General features: G+C 53.7%; 1 protein-coding gene across 23 annotated transcripts in view; it reads right to left on the bottom strand.

Moving 5' to 3' along the window:
* The window catches only part of RBFOX3 (RNA binding fox-1 homolog 3), a 353,230-nt gene that overhangs the window by 62,095 nt on the left and 272,396 nt on the right, over positions 1-18,739 (bottom strand). For 16 of the 23 annotated variants that reach the window (XM_075119157.1, XM_048819340.2, XM_048819338.2 and 13 more), the window contains one exon: positions 16,808-17,288. The exons of the other annotated variants lie outside the window; for them this stretch is intronic. In XM_075119157.1, coding sequence (XP_074975258.1) covers positions 16,808-16,825 — 18 coding nt within the window. In that variant the 5' untranslated portion in view covers positions 16,826-17,288. The remainder of the gene's footprint in view (positions 1-16,807; positions 17,289-18,739) is intronic. 23 annotated transcript variants of the gene reach the window in all.

Below are 18,739 nucleotides of genomic sequence, written 5' to 3' on the forward strand. Positions count from 1 at the left end.
TCTTGGCTGAATAGGATGCCCAAAGGTTTGTTTCTGTTAGCAGCTGCTGATTCCAAGTCTCCTTTGGCACCTCCAGCATATGGACAGCTCCGTTCAGAAGCTGGGATTTTCCATACCCCCCTCACACAGACTGCCATGCTGCCACATCCTGGGCATTTGCAGCGGTTCCAGTTTATGCTGCAGACACCTGGCAGGCAAGGCAAAATTCCAAAGCCCTCCCAAAGCTGCTGACCTGAGTCTCATGGGGCTGACAGGTTGTTAAACAGCACCAATAAAAGCAATGACCACGCAGGCCTGTGGCCACTGAGCAAAGGGAAAATCAAAGCACAAGTGGGCTGCATTTCTTCTGGGGGTGAAAGCCATTGAGACAGCCTCAGAAGAGGAATGCTGAACAGCATCTTAGCAAACAGGTCCAATGCCAAGGGGCAGACTGCTTCTGCAAATGGCTAACGCTGGCCCTACCTTGCCCTCTGGGAACTGCAGGGGATCACACAGCAGCACTCATGAAAGGTGCCTCTGTCTACACTCCTGACATGGGGATTTGGCTGCAGGAAAGCTCGTCTCCAGGCTGGATGACTGCTACTCCCCCTACCTCAGTACCCAGACAAGGAAACTACCACAGCAGCCTGACCCCTACAGCTGCAGAGATCTTATCACCCCAGTGCTCCACACATGCACTGGCTCCCCTGCACTCCCAGTTCCAAGTCCAGGTGCTGGTGGGACACCTCTCCTATAGGCACTGTCACAACAGCTAAGATCGCAATATATCCTGTGCTTATCAGAGTCCAGATGCAGGCTTGGGGGAGCTGGAGGCCCAGGACTCTCAAAGATCCTTCCAAAGAGGGTGAGGGAGACCCGTTCCCTCATTGTCTTTGGGTTGTGCTGCAAGACTCACCTCTGTCCCCGGGAGCCTGGCAGGAAGTGAATTACGATGGGACATATGCTCTAATGGCCAAAGATTAAACCTATGGTAGGGAGGAGGAGTGACCTGGGCCTTCCACTGGGGACCCACACACCCCAGAGCTGGAGAGCTACGTGGCACTCAGGGTGCTTAACCCAGATACAGTGGCTTGATGCTATGGTGAGATATGCTTTATATATGCAGAGGCAGGCAGGCAATTCTTTTGGTGGGTAAAGGGGGAGTTCTCTGAATTCCATACTTGCCTGTACACCCTGCCTCTAAGGCCCCAGTGACTTTTGCACGTTCTTCAGTCAGCCGGAGTGGGGACAGTGGAGGGAAATGCCTGGTGCTTCCCACCTGGGAGGCGAGAGACTGAGCTGTAAAATGCTACATACAATGTGTGAGGAAACAAACAGAGGAGACCAGATGGCTCAGGGGTAAGGACGCAGAGCCTTTCCCCTCTGCATCACTGGCTTGATTACGATCCAGGATGGCAATGACTCAAAGACATTCCCATCTGGTGGCCAGTGGGAGCAAGCTAAGGGGACTTCTGCCAGAGTAACAGCCCATGTCACAAAAAGCATCCATACACCAGCTGGCAAGAGAGGAAGGCAAAGTGGGCCCTGGAGACTGAACTGCCCTCTGAGCTGCAGGGTCAAGGCATGGGATAGGGCTGGTCATGGGTGAGCTTACCTGCCCTGTTGTCCTCCATTTTGAGGCTAGGAGCTCCTGGCCTCCAGGGCTCTCAATCCACACCACTTTCACCAGTGTAACATACACTCACATTTACATTTACACATGGCTAGGTCCCTTCCCCAGCTCAGTTACGAGACGGGAGAAGTAATCATGCAGAATATCAAACCACAGAAGACTCAGGGAGCTGGAGCTCTGAGGTCCCCTCTCTCCCAGCTGGTGCCTGTATTTGGCCTCTTGCAGAGGTGTCTCCATTACGGGAAGGGACCCACAAGCAAACACTGCCCGGGACACGGGTGGGTGAGTCCCCTCTGGCTCCAGGGCTAGTCAGACTCCACGGAGGTGGCTTGACAGGTGGGATCACACTCACCAATGGTCTATAGAGCTCAGTACTCACCTTTTCCCTCCGCTGCTCTCAGCGCCCCTAGCGACAGCAGCACGCAGGGGTGGGACAGGGACGGAATGACAGACCCACCAGAGGAATAACTGCCACTTCAGCTACAATTGCCACAACACAGGCCTCCAGCAGAGGGCACAATCACTCCGAGGAGTTAGCGCCTTCGTTTGGCTTGGCGATGGGGGTGCGTGATAGTGACAATTTACTAAGGCTACGCTACAGTTTAGGTCAGTGTGACTAAGCCACCCACTGAGCGACGTAAATTACACCGACCTGAGTGCTGGTGTGCCCCGCGCTGTGTCGGCAGGAGAGCTTCTCCCACCAATATGGTGGCCATCGCTCTTTGGGGGTGGATCCATGAAGCCAAGGGAAGCGCTCTCTGCCGTTGGCTTAGAGCAGCTCAGCCGTAAGCTCTCTAGTGCAGCTTAAAGTTTGCACTGGGAATGCAGGAGCCTCCGAACACTGGGGCCAGATTGCAAATGGAACCTGGTCTCCAGAACTTCCCAGAGGGACCCTGCTCAGCTCTATGGAGCATGTGCTGCAGCCCCAGCGGAAACCCCGGAAAAAGGAAAATCTCCCTGGAAGGGAAGCTTATTTATCTGTTTAATTAAGATGTGTTCACCCAGCGCACAGATTCTGTTCCATCTGTCTCACTTACAGCCGCGTCCCAGGAAAATTAAACATAATAAATATCCGAAGAAGGAAAGCGAAGGGCACATGTGAGCTATGTGATCAAAGGCAGAAGTTGCACAGGGTTGCAATTCTAAGCACATCTTTCTTTCTGCCCTCTGGGGATGGGGTGGCAACGCGCTCACATGCACAGGATGGAGCTGGCGTTCTCTTCAATCAGCACGATTTTATTTTTTAATTTATTTTAAGTAAACTCCCGAGGGTTCCTCAATTTTGTTTCCTGCAATAGGAAGATGTATTCCTCCTGGGGAAAGAAGGAAACTCCTTCACTCACCAATTCCAAGCCTCAGCAAACTGGTGCCCCCAAGGGAGAGTCACTTCCAAGCTGAAGAGGGAACATATGGGCTGACAGCACTGCAGTCCTTCGGGCTCCTAAAAGGCAGTTCTGCTAGCCCATTACACACTTGTGGCAGCCTAGACATTCAGGAGCTGGATTTTCACCATGAAAGTTAATTTACTAATTTTCTTTCTGCAACAATTGGCTCAAAGGCAGCAGAATTCTGCTGGCTTTTGATCCGGGTGCTGAAAGACTTTGAAGTGCCCTTTGTGCTACTGAGAGTTTCACCATTGCCAGGGGAACAGTTGCCCTCCCACCCTTATCAAACATCCAGTCAGTGTTTCAGGTGCTAGCCTGGGACTTGGGAGACCTCTGCCACAGACTCCCCGTCCCATCTGTGTGGGCCTCAGTGCCCACCTATACAATGTAGAATCATAAACCTGGAAGGGACCTCGAGAGGTCATCTAGTCTAGTCCCTGCACTCCAGGCAGGACTAAGTATTATCTAGACCATCCCTGATAGGTGTTTGTCCAATCTGCTCTTAAAAATCCCCAGTGATGGAGATTCCACAACCTAGGCAATTTCTTCCAATGCTTAACCACCCTGACAGTCAGAAGTTTTTCCCAATGTCCAACCTAAACCTCCCTTGCTGCAATTTAAGCCTATTGCTTCTTGTCCTAGCCTCAAAGATTAAGAACAACAATTTTTCTCCCTCCTCCTTGTAACAAGAGACAAATGCCCTGCTCTGCTGCACAGGGGGCTGGGGGACAAATACATTCAAGTTTGTAAGGAGCTCGGCTGCTGTGGTGCTGGGAGCCAGAAATGCATCTTTGATAGAATGTGGAGATGGAATGCACAGCAACAAATGTGATCAGGCTGCAAATGAAAGATTTCACCCAGCTCTCTCCATTGGACAGTCTTATACACCCTGAAACAAGGGCACAACTTGCTGAAATTCTCTACCCAGTAGTTACGGCTGGGAAGTCTGGGCCAAGCTGCATGTGGACCCTGCACAGGATTAGGGTCAGGACTAAGGAACATTGGCAGAGCTAACATGAGGCAGGAATAATTTGAAGACTGTGTGCCCGGTGATGGGCACTCAGTACTCAAAAGAAATCAAAACCCAAAGGCGGAGGCTCCGAAAGAGGGATATGGGGATGGAGCAGGGGCGCTCCCATTAACTTCAGCCCCTGCAGCCTCCAGGCAGCAAAGCACATGCCTCCCCTCCTCCAGGGCCCCGACAGTTACAGCACCCACTAATGACAAGCGCAGCAGCAGGTCGTCACAGATGTGCAGAAGTTCGGCGAAGGCTGGTGAGGGGTCTGCTCTCGCCTCTGAGCTGCCCTGGAAAGAGGGTAGCAGTAATGACTCTACTCAGCCGGGGGGAGGGGAAAGGTTTCTCAGGTCCCTTCGGGTTGGAGTCTGCTGCTCTCCCAACTCAGGGTGTTAACGAGAGTTTCAGGGACTCTCGTTAGGCCTGAGACACCAGCCTGCTCCCCTGGGACACAGCTGTGCAGCTAATGTTCCACAGGGAACAGGGGACGAGGAACCCTCTCTCAGTGCAGGTACATCCACACTGCAGTTCGAGGTGTGACTGCAGCGTGGGTAGGCAGACCCACCACAGCGTTAGTCTAGCTACTACGGCTCAAAGGAGCAGTGGAAAGGTAATGGCAGAGGCTGTACAAGCCCACCCAGGACCCTGGGTACGTACTCATGTTGCTAGCCCAGACCAGGGTCTGCACGCTGCGTTTTCATTGCTCTCTCTACCCGTCCTACCGAGATTAAAGTTAGTGCGCATATGCCTGCCTGAGTTGCAATTACGCCTTCGATTGCCGCATAGGGACAGCCCAGGTGGAGGGAGTACGAAGGCAGAACAGGGGATGGCACAGCAGGGTCCCCCTCAAATATTACACACACAAATAAGCTCCACACGGAAATGCAGGATGTTCTACTCTGACCCAGTCCTAGTTCCCTTTGCTCTGCCCAAGCCTCCTTGGCAGTAGGGGTCTCCCTTGCTCTGCACCAAATCATCACTTTGGGAAATAATGTCCTTTTTGGGCCTGTCTCTCTGCTGTCCTGCCCCGGTACACTCATTCACAGCAGCACAAGTGGGTGTAAGGTCGAATCAGATCCCAGTGGTGCAGGGCGACACAGACCAGACACCAGACCCTATCTTACAATGAGTTTAAACTCCAGGGATCAGATCCTTCCAAGAGAAGCAAATACACCATCCTCCCAGATGAGCCCCAGAGAGCATGTGTGAGCTGCAGAGCCCATGCCCATCCTCCTGGGAGTGCAGGACGTGCTGGTCGGGGTCGCTGGGCAGGGTCATTGGCAGAACTGGGTGGGGAGTCCAGGACTCGCAAAGCAGGGGGCCTGCGGGCGAGGTGAAAGGGACTTTGGCAGAGCTGTGTGTGGCAGGACTCGGGGCTGAAATAGCTGGGGATGCGGCAGGGCAGCATTACATAGCAGTGGAAAAGCCTGGGGGGTTGAATCTTGTATAGCATCTGTCTACACTGCCAGGCTCCAGCTAGTGCTATCAGGGTTTCCCCGAGCTAAGCACTATGTCTACAGACACAATGTGGGGAAAGGATCTAGTACGTCCCTCCTGAATGCCTGTGAGAACAGGCTCCATGAGGCTTGGGTGAAGCCAGTTCTGGGCCCACCTTGCCATTTGTTGGCTCCCCCCTTCGGCAGGAGTGCACGCTCTGCACTGACAGCAACGCCACTGAGTTCCACGCTCTCTGAAAGCCTCTCCTGGAGAATGAGCCTCAGGAGACTGAGAGCTTCAGCGGGGGAAGAGAGAAGAAATACCTGCGTGCTAGGAGCTGTAAGTTCCTAACTGGTTCTGGTCTGAAGCCTGAGGGAAAGCCCACTGATGCACATAGCATTGTGAAAAGGAAACCAACAGTGCATGCATTTGAACAACACAGCATGGGTGCTTTATTGCCAGCAGTGGGCAATAGCTTCTGCTTTCTGAGTGAGACAGAGATGGAGCCAGAGGTGCTTAGTTCTAGGCAGCATGTCCAGCAGACGCAAGTTGGTCTTTCCATTACAGCAGGGTTACTCCAGGGGCTTTTGTTCTATTGGAAACACTGGAGGAAAAGGGGACTACTGCAAGGGAATTTGCCTGCTCTCATGGGTCCACCACCACTGACCTTACAGCCTGTCGTGGTATCAGGCTCTCTGTGCTACATAGCACCTTTCATCCCAGTGCCTCCCCAAATAACAAAGAGGAGCAGCAGACTGACAGAGAAATCCAGAAGCAATGAGAATGTTTAAGCAGGGATGGAGAATCACCGAGACAGGAAAATGGGAGAATGTGGGCCACATCCCGGGAGCTGCAGAGGAGATGGCTCTTGCACCCACAGTGGCCAATTTTTGGTTTTGGGGGGAAGGGAGCTGCATTCTAGTAAAGTGCCTGAGTACAGGAATATTTGAATGGTGGGGAGAGGGAAGGGATGAAAGCGACATAGTGTCTGGAGACATTGAGCCTTTCAAAGCTGCTGGATAGGGGGCAAAGTGTGGGATTCTGCATTCCCTGTTGTGCATGATGCCCCTGTCTCTGCAGGAGCAGGACCATCCTTCCACTCACTATAACTATAGCTCAGTGCTATGGTGGTAAGCCAAGTGCTGATCCTGACTTGAACCGTACAAGCTGGTGTGTACGCTGTTCCCTAGGGGACAGCAGGCCAGGTATTTCTGTGAGGGTTCAGTGGAGATGGGGCTGGGGAATGCTCCAAGGGGGGCGCAGGGACAGGGGTACCCCTATTTTTAATCTGCAAGGAAAAGTAAGGGATGGTAGAACCCTGAGGAAGTTGTTTGGGCAGCTGACAGGTTGGTGGCATCAGGAAGCTGACACCCAGCTAAGCATAAGCAGATCTCCCCCTCATTGGAGGCCAAGGGGGTAACAAGGTGACTCCCAGTCCTGGGTACCCCAAGAACCATCAAATGGTTCAAAACCCTCAAATGTTAACCTGGGCTGCCATCCACACCCTGCCCCGTGCAACAGGATCCACTCTCTGCCAGATCCTCGTCACGCAAACCAGCCATGCACAGCAGCAACCCCCACAGGAAACAGCCGTGTGATTTCACCCTCTTGCCTTGGGATAATTAAGTTTTCAGTCATGATATAGGGAACTGCTCTTCCAGCACGGGAACCAATGATCCCAAACAGCCAAAGGCAAAGGCAGAGATCAGACACAGGAGCCTCATGGAATCTGAGATACCCACCTGCCAACACAAGCAACAAATATGCAGACAGATAACGGCTCTCTCCTTCTAATGCATCCACAGCCACAAAACCACCAGCCCCTGCCCCCCTTCAAAGCAAGCCTCCCACCCCAGAGAATGCCTCTCTTCCACCAACACCTGCTTCTCCAGCCAGAGAGCCCTGCTGGGAGTTTCAGCAGTTTGTGCTACGTAGGATCACAGCGCTAGAACTGGCTGCAGGGGGAATTCTGTCTCCTCAGCCCTTTTGGCCCCTGGCCTGACTGCCCTGACGACCAAGTTGGGGACATCTCTGGTAGGATGTGAGCTGGAAACCCGACTGCTGAGCTGGGCTAGAGAGGAGCTAGCAGCCGCCAAGATACAAGAGGTACTGACTCCGTATCCAGACCCAGCAATTTAGTTACTTTGTAATAAGGAAGCGACTCTCCCAAACGCAGCATGTCAAGGGGGAAGAGATTTTGGGCTTCTCCTGCGTGGAGTGTCCAATAGTTAGGAAGGAACCTGGGCCCTGAGGGGGAAGCCAGCCCCTAACTCATGCTGCTGAGGGCTCGGGAGAAAGCAGAACAACCAAGTCTCTTCAAAGCCAATTATTCTGCAGGGGAAGGGTGTGTGCGTGTGTCAAATAACCTACATGCCCTGTAACAGGTCAAGACCTACTGAAGATTCACCATCTTCATCCCACCAATCGCTGCTAGGAATATATGCAACATTCTCACCACAGAATGAGAATCCCCAGTCGCCTGCACTGAGGCCCCAAGAGCCAGGAGCTGGTGAAGGAGATGCTGCATGTGAATCACATGGGTCAAAAACAGGGGGCAATGAGACTCTCTTGGCCCTAGCCCTGGGCTCCTGGCCTCTGCAGAGTGGGCGCTGGGCACTCAGGATCACACACAGTTTACACTTTTAATTAAGTAGAGCAGGCATGGCCCTGCCCTGGTGCCAGCGAGAATCCCTGGCTTTTCTCCTTCAGTCAATACAGTCCTTCCTGAAGCCCCTTCATTCAACACAATATTTGTAGGAAATGACAATTTGACACCGCGGATTTAATGAGATTGAACACACAGGCAGCGGAACCAAGGCAGAACCGATGCTCGGGAATGACTCAGCCTCCCAGCGCCAGGGGAGCAGCACAGGGCAGGGCCTTCCACAGGTGAACAGCTGCAGTGTCACATGGAGCAGTTCCCCAAGCCAGGGCTCTGACACCTCCTGCTCTGGTTCCCCTCTGCCTGGGCTCCAATCTCAGACTCTGCAGAAGTTGTTCTCAACCAGGAGTACGAATACCCTTGGGGGGACGCACAGGTCTTCTGAGGGTACATCAACTCATCCAGCTATTTGCCTAGTTTTACAACAGGCTACATAAACAGCATTAACGAAGTCAGTACAGACTCAAATTTCATACGGACAATGACTTGCTGATACTGCTCTGTATACGACACACTGAAATGTAAGTACGGTGTTTATGTTCCAATTGATTATTTTATAACTATATGGTAAAAAGGAGAACGTCAGCGATTTGTCAGTGATAGTGCACGGTGACACGTTTGTATTTTGATGTCTGATTTTGTAAGCAAGTAGTTTTTAAGTGAGGTGTAACTTTGGGGTATGCACGACAACTCAGCCTCCTGAAAGGGGTACCATCATCTGAAAGGTTGAGAGCCGCTGCTCTGCAGTATTTCCTACTGGGAAAAGCCAAGACACCGCCGGTGAAATGTCAGTGCAGAAGCCACAGAAGTGACGGTGAGAAAGTTCAGAGCATCTTTCTGATGGCCCAGCAGGGCACGTGAATGCGCTGGTCACTGGGGCAGATCACACTCTCCTTCCCCCACAGAGCTAAGCATGCAGATAATGAAGCAACTCAGCAGTGCACAGTGCCTTCCCTTCTGCCCCAAGCAGCAGCAGGTCCTTCCCAGGCAGCTTAAGGAAATCCAAAGTGCCTCAGCAACACCAGAACAGCAGCATCCCCCACCCTCTTGGTTTCAGTATTATGCCTGACAAGCACCCATGGGAGAAGATGGGAAGGGGCTCTGGAGTTTGTGGGGCTTAATAAAGGGGTGGACTGGACATCACCATACACCAGTGTCATCCATGCATGTCTTCTGCTCCCCTGAAAGAGCTGCTGCCCCCATCCGGCGATCAGCAGTCCAGGAAACCTCCCACAGAGAGACAATCTGGTAACTAGTTCTAGTAAAACCCTAGGGTCCTTCTGCAAGTTCTCTCTGCTGATGCGGGGCATTCAGCGAAGAGGTCAGACAGCAAATGGCAGAATGGAGGGCTCAGGGGGCTGGGATTGGACTATGGAATGTGTCACTCCTCGGCTGTCTATTCAAACCCAGCCCCGCTGGGCGGTGGCCAAACCTCGAGAGTCACTTGGTGCCCACATTGCAAACCCACTGTCACAACTGGCAGTCACAGCAGAGTGCACGGGCCATGGAGTTTGCACTCTCTCTGACTTGGAGATGGGCTCCCAGGGGAGGGACCAGGCTCTTGACAAGGAGCTGGAGCTGTCTATACTGCACTCTGTGCCTCTTCCCTCCCCTCGTCACTTGTCTAGTGGTGGCCCCCTCTCTGCATCTCCTCACAATCTCCCTATACCCAGCACCAGAGCTTTCTTGTCTGCAGCTCCTGACACCTGGAACAGCCTCCCTGTCCCTCTCACCCCTGGCAGCTTTTCATCACCATCCCAAAGCTCAGCTGAAGGCATCACTGCTCTCTCTCTGTCTCCCTGTGCTGCTCTTCACCTTTTAACTCTCAAGAGGATTTGGGAGTTTGTATGAAAGTGGCGACACAAACAAAAAATGTCACAAAGAAAAGCACGTGAAAAAAGTTCAAGGCAATAAACATCTGACTCGAGTTTTTCTGGGGAGTTTCTGGACTGATTCTTTTTCAGACTTTAAGGCAGATAATTCCTCTGGTTCTGGGCAAGACACCATGGGCCCTCCTCTACGGCCATGCACCCTGTGAACTTGATTTACATCAGCACCAAGGGAGGTAAAATGCCACTGAATCAGAATGGTGGCATTTTTCATCCACTCCACACACTTTGCACGGGGTGAATGGTGACGCGAGGGACAGGGTAAGAGAGAAGTTGGCTCTAACAGCCAATTTTCTGAAACGCTGAGTCTCCACAACTCCGCCCTGCTGGAGTGCTGTGTGTGCTCAGCTTCTCTGAAAAACAGGCCTCTGGGGTCTCAACTTGGGCTCCAAGGAAAGAAGGTTCCCAAAATCAGGTGCAATTTTGGAAATTTTAGGCCTGAGTGTTTTCGCATGAGACTCAGTTATCACCCTGGGGCCAAAAAGCCAGGATGGGGGAAGGCTGCTGAGTCAGCAGGAGAGTGAAAAGGGGGCTGGCACATCCCTGCGTCTGAGAGATGATGCCAGTCACATGGCTTAGCCCAGGCAGGAAAGCCAATCAGGACAGAAGACAGGTGGCATGTGAAAACACGAGGCAGGAGGTGCTCCAAAAGGCGACACTAAATTCTCATTATAAGGCTTTTTAAATGCACAGACTATAAGCATTTAAAGAGCTTCTAGGACTCCAGGGCAAACTTTAAAAATCATAATATTTATAGAAACCCTCCTTTCATTCGCCCCCCACGCTCTTTATTTCTCCTGCAATCACTGCTAATTTGAAGACGTTTTGCTTTGGCATCCCAGCCTGTTGTGGTGTCAATTACTGAGCGGCCCGCTGGTAGCTGCCACTGCAGAATTTCCCTGCAGTGCTGCCAACAGTGACCACAACGCCAGCCGCAGGAGGAAACCAAACCCCTACGCTTCCCCCCACAGCAGAGACTGAGAAACTCCTGCCGTGCCCAAGCTGGGGACGACACTCAAGCTATTACCTCATTGCCCTTGGGAGCTGAGCCCTTGCTGGGCCCTTCTTCTGCACAGCCTGGGGAGACCAATCCTCCCTCCTAGGAGCTGAGGCCCATCTCTCTCCCCAGACTCCCTGGCAGAGCCAGCAGAGAGCTGCCTGTGCTAGGCGTTATTGGGAGGACAGAGATCACTGAGCAGGGAGAAAGAGCTGTTTCGTGGTTAGAGTCAGGGGTTAGGAGTCAGGAGAGGCAAGGTGCTACCCCCTGAGCCCCACTCCATAGCCCTGGGGCTGCACACAGGGCTCTGCAAAACTCTACCTGGGGCCTATGGAGTTGCTGCACAGACACCCACTGCAGCCCTGCCCTGTATCCATGCGGTTGGCTCCCCTAGCTGCACCAAATCTCATCCTAAATCAAGGCCCCTTTATCCCAACCCAGCTAGCCCACAGCTTCCCCTTCAGAAACACATTCTCCAAATGCACTATGCCCCTCCTCGGACAGCCGCACTCAGGAACCTCCCATCCCAGCTGTGGCCCCCCCCTGCCTTGACCAGTGTCAGGCATTTGGAGTGGAAACACAAGCTGAGTGCTGGGAACCCCCCCAGTCCTGTGCAGAATTTAAACCCTGGTAGAAAGGGGCTCCCGGGCCCTGCCACGCTCCTGCCCAGCGCAGGAAAGGGGCTGCACAAAGACTTCAGATGGCAAAGCATCTTCAGACCAAAAGCTGCTTCCCTGAGAAACCCTAAATTCACACTAGTCCCCTCTCTCCCCTGAGCTCCTTTCCTCCACCTCCTCCCTGCAGCTGCTGGAGTGCCCTCTCTGTAATTCTGGAAGCCTGCAGCAGGCTGGGAGTGGGGAACTCCCCATCTCCAGACTGTGCTTCCAAATGGAGTGAGCCCCCATGCTGGCCTGCCCCATTGAGGGGCTGTGGGTCTCATTTCTTTCTGGGGCTGTGAAAGCAAAAAAGTCGCAGGAAAACACCACAAATGTCTATTAAATGCTTACTCTGTGCCAGAGTGCAGAGCGAAGATGGGCACCCCCTTCACTAGCCACTCAGAGAGCCCCAGAGCCTCAGGCAGCCTTCAGAGGGCTAGAGCAAGGCAGCGGGGAGAGCCCCAGAGCTGCCTGGCCTATGGAAACGGGCAGGTTTAGCTGCTGTATTTTGCCAGGAGGAAAGGGGCACAAACACTGATGGGACTGGTTTAGGTCAAGACCCTGTGTCTGTGGCACTGTTACATTGATGGGTAATTCAGTTTACACCCCAGCACAGCCTTGCAGTAGCCGGGGTAAGGCTCAGCACTTTGGCTATCAGGAAAAGACATTCTGTGGTTTTATTTCTTTACTTTCAGAGATATAAAAATGAGCTCGATTGCCTGGGCACAGGAACGACAGCCCATTGACGTGATCCTACCACCTCGTTTATCAGAGTCGCTCCCCAAAACACTAACCAGGCCGGGGGACCCTCCCTGGGAACCGCCCGGTCACTGAAACCAGTGCCCAAATAGCTCACGTATGACATACACAAGTAAGGGAAGAGGCACGTCCTCAGAGCATGTCTACACTGCCGTCAGGAGGTGTGACCGCAGCATTCCTGGACATACAGGGGTACCAGAGCTCAGAGCAGTAAAGCCATGGCTAGTGCCTCCCGCCTGTGATTCTGGGTATGTATTCCAGTGGACCCCATGCTTCTGCTGTTGCCCTTCACTGCTCTTGTTCCTCAAGCCAACCCTTCAACTTCCCCTGGGCTGGGACTGGTAGCCAGTGCAGATTATGGGGCAGAGATGGGAGCTGCTGGGAAACCCTGCTGGAGAAGGGATCTGGCACACTGTGCACCATTCCACAAAGGCTGTAACTCAGCACACAGCATTACCGTCATGCCACGTCTTCCTGAAAGGCCTTGGTATCTTTGGCGAGGCTCTGAAGCTGAAAGAAAAGGTTGTAATCTCCTTACTGAGTACAGATGATAAAAAGCTGCACTGGCCATTGCTGCTACCTCAGCATCCAGGAGCAGGCCTTGGGCTGCCTCCCATACAGCAAATGGCAGACATTCACCTGCCTCCAGGGCTGACAGAACCTTCCCTGCAGCCTCTGAGTCTTGTCTGGATTGAACCAGCTAGCCCCCAGCCAGACCCCAACCTGTTAGACCCCAGGTAAGTCGTGCCATTGCTCCAACCAGCTCAGGAGAGGTGGAGACATGCAGTGAGCTGGATTTCCTCTACATATGAAGACACGGCAGCCCATACTTAATTAACCAAGTAGCCCCATACACACTTTGAGCTGGAGAACAGGGCTCTGTGGAGCCGCCTGTAAGAGTCTTTCGGGCCGATGAGCAGTGGCTCAGTGCTCTGGGCTCTCTTAGAAAGAAAGGAATGGAGCCACTCATGAGCAACCCTTGCTGCAGCCCCATCACAGCGACACACAGCCAATAGTGTGGAGGGCAGCTGGAAGACCTAAGAAAACCACTCTGGAGGAGATCCCGGGGACTGCAGTCAGCCAATCTGGATTACATGGGGAGACCCAGATAAAAAAAAAATGATCACAAACATCTATCTCGGAGCAGGTGAAAACAGCATTCCTGGCCACTGATGCCACCTGTGATTCCAGGCACAGCCAGGATTCCAGAGGCATCCCCAACTGCAAACCGCTTAGACAAAGGATGCGTGCCATCAAAAACAGGGGCAGGAACCACCTGATCATATGCTCCCCCAATCCACTGGCATCACTTCCATGCTGTTCAGTCTGGGGTCAGGCAGCTTTATCTCAGCCAGGCACCTACTGCAGCTTGGCACAAAACCCACAAAGATGCCCCTCCATACGGCTTTGCTGAGACACAGAGCTGGGTATCTTTCACAGACGGATGACAACATCTGGCAATTTCACCAGTGACCTCACATACATGTTCAACAGGAGGGTTGACAAAACAGAACCGTGCAGACGAGCAGCTGGGTCAAACCTTCCCTTCTGCTCCCTCTCAGACGAACAAACGGAATCATTCCGCAGGACTGCAGGAGATGAACAAACCTTGGAGGCCACTCAACAGTCTTGGAGGCTGTTGGGACACCAGGCCACGGCCCAGTGCTGGCAGCAGAACATCAACCAACAAGAGCAGCACAGTCACTGCACCAGGCCCAAGCTGAAAGAGACAAGGGCTTCTGAGCGGTCCAGATGGTACCAGTCACCTTTGCCACAACCGTCTCTGTAAGTTTCCCCAGGAAGATGGACTCAGAGGCAGGGCAATAACTGGTGAGATTGCCAAGAGACGGTCTCTAGAGCAGCATTATCTGGAGCAGGTTCTGCTCAGTTACACAGGTGCTGCCCTGCACAGTCAAGGAGACCATTTGCATCTATTACCCCATCTCCCCCTTGCTGTGCCATGTGTCTCCGTCTCTCTCTGCCATGGTTTTCTTTTCTCCTCTGTGTTATGTTCTTTAAATCATGTCTTTGCATTTTCCTTACACTCTCTCCCTAAACAGCACCTGAGCCCAGTAACATGAGAGTCTGCACGGAGTGTCTTAGCCCACAAGGGCATGCCTGCCTTTGAGCCGGGGGTGAGTCCCAGCTCCGGGAGACATCTCTGTGCTAGCTCTAATGGAACTGGTGGGCCAAAGCCAGGATGCAACCATGGCAGCATGAGTATGGGAGAGGCAGCCGCCCTGAGTATATGTAGCTGTCAAGGAGCCTAGGCCCCAGGGTGGCTGCCTGTCCTGCTCCTTGCGCCACTGCACCTACACGAATACGTCTCCTCGAGCTGGGACTCACCCTCAGCTCGATGTGCAAAGGCCCCGTTCACAGGAGTGAGCTTGAAATGAGATTAAAAGAGTTTGCCACCTACTACTTAAAATGGCTTATATCATCCTGGAGACCAGGTACCATGGCTCACTGCAGCCCATAGATAAGGATGGGCACAAAGGGTGACAGCACCAGGAGCATGGTCAGTGAGCCTGTTTCCAATGCCACCACTATGCAGAGCAGTGAACTGGGACCCTGGCTGTGCCAGGCACTCAGAGAGCTAAATACCCTTTGCAGAGCCCTTGGGCTGGGATGCTGGCTCCTCTAAAGATAATAAGGTGGGGAGTGGGGGTGGGAAAGAAGCACTAACCACAGCCATTTATACCATGTGAAATAAGCAGGAGGTTATGCCCAGAGAGCCAAGAACCCCCTGCCCTCCACCCCCTGCCCACCCTATCTCATGGGAAATCTGAGAGGCAGACTCAGGACAAGTCTACACGACAGCGCTACGTTGGTGCAGCTGCATTGTCTGGCGAAGACGCGCTATGTTGATGGGAGAGCGCTCTCCTGTCGGCATAATTGCTCCACCTTGGCAAGAAGCGAAAACTGTGTCAGCAGGAGAGTGTCTCCTGCCAACATAGCACCATTGTGGACAGCACAAAACTTGCGTCACTTGGGGGGCAGCTTTTTCACACCCCTGAGCGATGTAAGTAAGATTGACTTAGGCCATAGTGTAAACTTGCCCTGAAAGAGGGAGAAGCCAGTGTAAAAAGCCAGGAGGCACCCCACTGAGCTTCCAGAGGCCCCACCCCCCAGGTAAGTTCATGGCACTCCCAGAGAAGGGCGGCCCTGGCAGAGCACAAGAATGCTGTCTGCTGCTCTTGTCTCAAGCCCATTTGCTTCCTCAGCTTGTTACTTCATTCTCTCCTGAATCTGGCCAAACTGCCCTGGCTTTAACCTCTGGCTGTCTGGCCTTAGAAGCTCCCTGTGAAGGTGCTTTCAGGTCAGTTCACATGCTCTTCCAATACCTGCTCCCACTGTTCATATGCCCCTCCTCTGTGCTCTATTGGACAAGCTACATTTAAAGTTTCTTGTCCAAGGCCTTAAGGACAAGGCCAGTCCACGTCCCTGCAGCTGCTCGCTGGGCTGCTGCCTGAATACCACGGACTCATAACTGAGAGGCCTCTTTCCTTATTTCCAGCAGGACTTGCTGCCAGTCAAGCTGAGCTGTTTGAAAGGAGCATGGGAAACTCAGACATGCTGGGTACAGAGACGAAGGAGGAACTTCCCAGAGCCAGGCCAAACGAGCAGCAGCAGATGCCCCTTTCTCCAGGACACTCCCACCTTGGGCCACGTTCTCTAGGGTTCCATCCCTGGGTAAGTACTTTTGGCATTTCACCTACAGCACAAGCCTCTTCTGAGCAAAGCAAACCAAACAACAAAGCAACTTCTCTTGAGCAGCCAAAGATTTGCTGCTTCTGCTAACTATCCTCCACTCCTCTTCCAGAGAGTGATGTGAGGGGAGATTGGGTGGAACAGGTGCAGAAAGATTTCCTAGTGGAGGGATATGCCTCTGAGCAGGACCTCCAGATCCCGTGGCCTGTTACCTGGTGATCTGCAGAGAGCCTAGAGAACAGCTCTGAGTCTAAGAGCCCCCAGGGCTGTGCTATAGAAAGCCCGCAGTGAGCCTGGGGCTCAGAGGGGACAGCTGCAGGAAGAGGCAGAACTTTGGGTCAGGATTTGTTCAGAAAGCTTTCCTAGAGGGGAGGGGTCACCAGGCCTTTCGCTAGTTGAATTCAAACCAGGAAGCCCTGCCCAGCTCCCATGCTGGAGTTGCCCATTCTGGGAGGGGGAAGACAGCTCCCATCTCCTTGCTCCTGGGGGCCTGCCTCCAACAGGCAGACACCTGATCCCCTCTGGCTGTATGGAAGCCAGGAAGCAGAGAGATCCCTGCTGGAAGAAGAAAGCATCTCCCTGGCAGGCATCAGAGCTCCAGAAGCTGGAAGCAAGAATGCTGTGAAACAAACCAGCCCCCAGCTCCCAGTAAAGAAAGGGGAAAATCCTGTGTTTGGTACCTACCCAGAAATACATCATCATGTCGGCAGCGGGGATGTGCAGCACCAGAGAGGAGCAATCAGGTGAGCTGGCCTAGCAGCGCAATGAGAGGGTGTGGGGTTCCCCTTCCACTCCCCGTGCAGCTGGCGGAGGTGACCCGCACTGTGCTCCCTCGCAGTCTCTCTCTTCCCGGGATTTCTCTGGGCTTTGTGCTGGTGGATGGCTTGGCAGCAGTGCCCTATCGCCTCGGGTCCCTCGCCGGCACAGCGCGGTCACTCGCCACAGGCCGCCATGCACGTCAGAGCTGGCCATCAGTGTCCATCATGCTGGTGCTCAGCTGCTCGTGGTGCGAGGATCGGAGAAAGGATTCCAACTTGGGCAGGGGAAAGAAGCGAGCCCCCAGATCCCAAGCACGAGTCACAGAGCGAGGAAGGGTGGGGGTGAGGGGAGCTGATTCGATATTAAAAACGGGGGGAGGGACCAAAAATAAATCCTCTTGGGTGTCCTTAGGAGAAAAAGGAAGAGAGAAAAAGCGAGCGAGGCTGGACCTGTTCCTCCTGCTGAGGTAGAGTACAGCTGGCTGGGAGTGCAGGGGCTGCTGGACTCAGGCTGGGAGCGTGAGGCCAATCAGCGGCGAGGAGCCAGGCTGAAGGACTGGGGGCCAAGTTGCCAGGTTTGTTGTAAGGGGCTGGATGGGCTGCCGGGGAAGGGAGGGGAACGTGTGGCGGGGAGAGCGAGAGCGTGCATGGCAGGGAGCTGGGAGTGTAGGCTCCTGCTCCGACACTCTGTGCAATGGATGTCCTGCCTCAGCATTTTTCAAGCTACCCTGTCAATAAGGGAATCGGCTGCTCTCACAATTAACCTGCGAGGTGCCAGCCAGCTCTGACTGCGCTTGCTCTCTGGCAGGAGTGATTTTTCCTTTCCTCTTCCTCTCCTGTTCCTGGGTCAGGCTCAGCCAGCATCCAAGGCTGACAGCCTGAGCTAGGCCAAGCTCCTGGCTTCTCATGGGCCAGGATGGATAGTGGCTGCCCCACCCCTGGCCAAGGGAGAGAGGTCATTACAGGAGCCCCCCGCCCTCTCGTTCTAACGGCTACGGCCTCGGTCATTTCTGCACAAACCCCTTCCTCCGAGGCTGCTTAGGGAGTGAAAATTCTTGGAATAATTATTATTGCCTGGATTAGGGCAGCACCTCGAGGCCCCATTGTGCTGGGCGCTGCAGACAGTGAGCGAGTCCTTATCCTGAAGCGCTCACAACCTAACTAGACCAGACAGATGTGGGGTGGGAGGCAGGAAGGAAAAGCAGGAGCAGCCTTGGTAAAGCCTGATCCCGGAGGCTGGGGGAACCTGAGATTAGTGAGCCTAAGGAAGGGAAGGGGCAACCCTTGAACAATGCTTTACTCTGTGATCTTAAACAGCAATAACGCCCCTGGGCGAACCGAGGGGCTGAGTTCAAAGGGCTGCCCTCAGCCACAGAGTCCAAGGCAGAGCTGGGAACCCATGCAGAGCAGGCACCTGCCCTGGGTGTGTGCTGTGGGCAGCCCAGCCCAGCCGCTCGGACTCCGTCACTGCACCCCGCTCGCTCATTCACCTGCCCCGGGCAGCCCAGCCCAGCCCAACGGCCAGTTCTAAGTCCAGGGAATGGCTAGAGCTCAGCAGCTTGGCCCCACCAGTGACTTGTGAGGGCCAGGCACTCGTTAGGCTGGGGGCAGTGCAGGGGCAAAGGGATGGGCTGGCTCTGGCCAGAGGAGTGCAAACAAATGGATCTGGTGGAAGCACTTCAGTTCTCCTTCGGGATGGCTCTAGGGACATTCTGACCTGCTGAGGGACAGGACGACGGGGACTTGACAAGGCCCCTGTGTGGTAGTTTTTCACATTGCACAGGGCCCTCGTGGGATAGGCGGGGGAAGGGCAGAATCGTGACAGTCTAGCTCTGCTGCCAAGGGGCTATTACGATAA

This window comes from Caretta caretta, chromosome 14, assembly GCF_965140235.1.
Source record: "Caretta caretta isolate rCarCar2 chromosome 14, rCarCar1.hap1, whole genome shotgun sequence".
NCBI classification, from domain to species: domain Eukaryota; kingdom Metazoa; phylum Chordata; order Testudines; family Cheloniidae; genus Caretta; species Caretta caretta.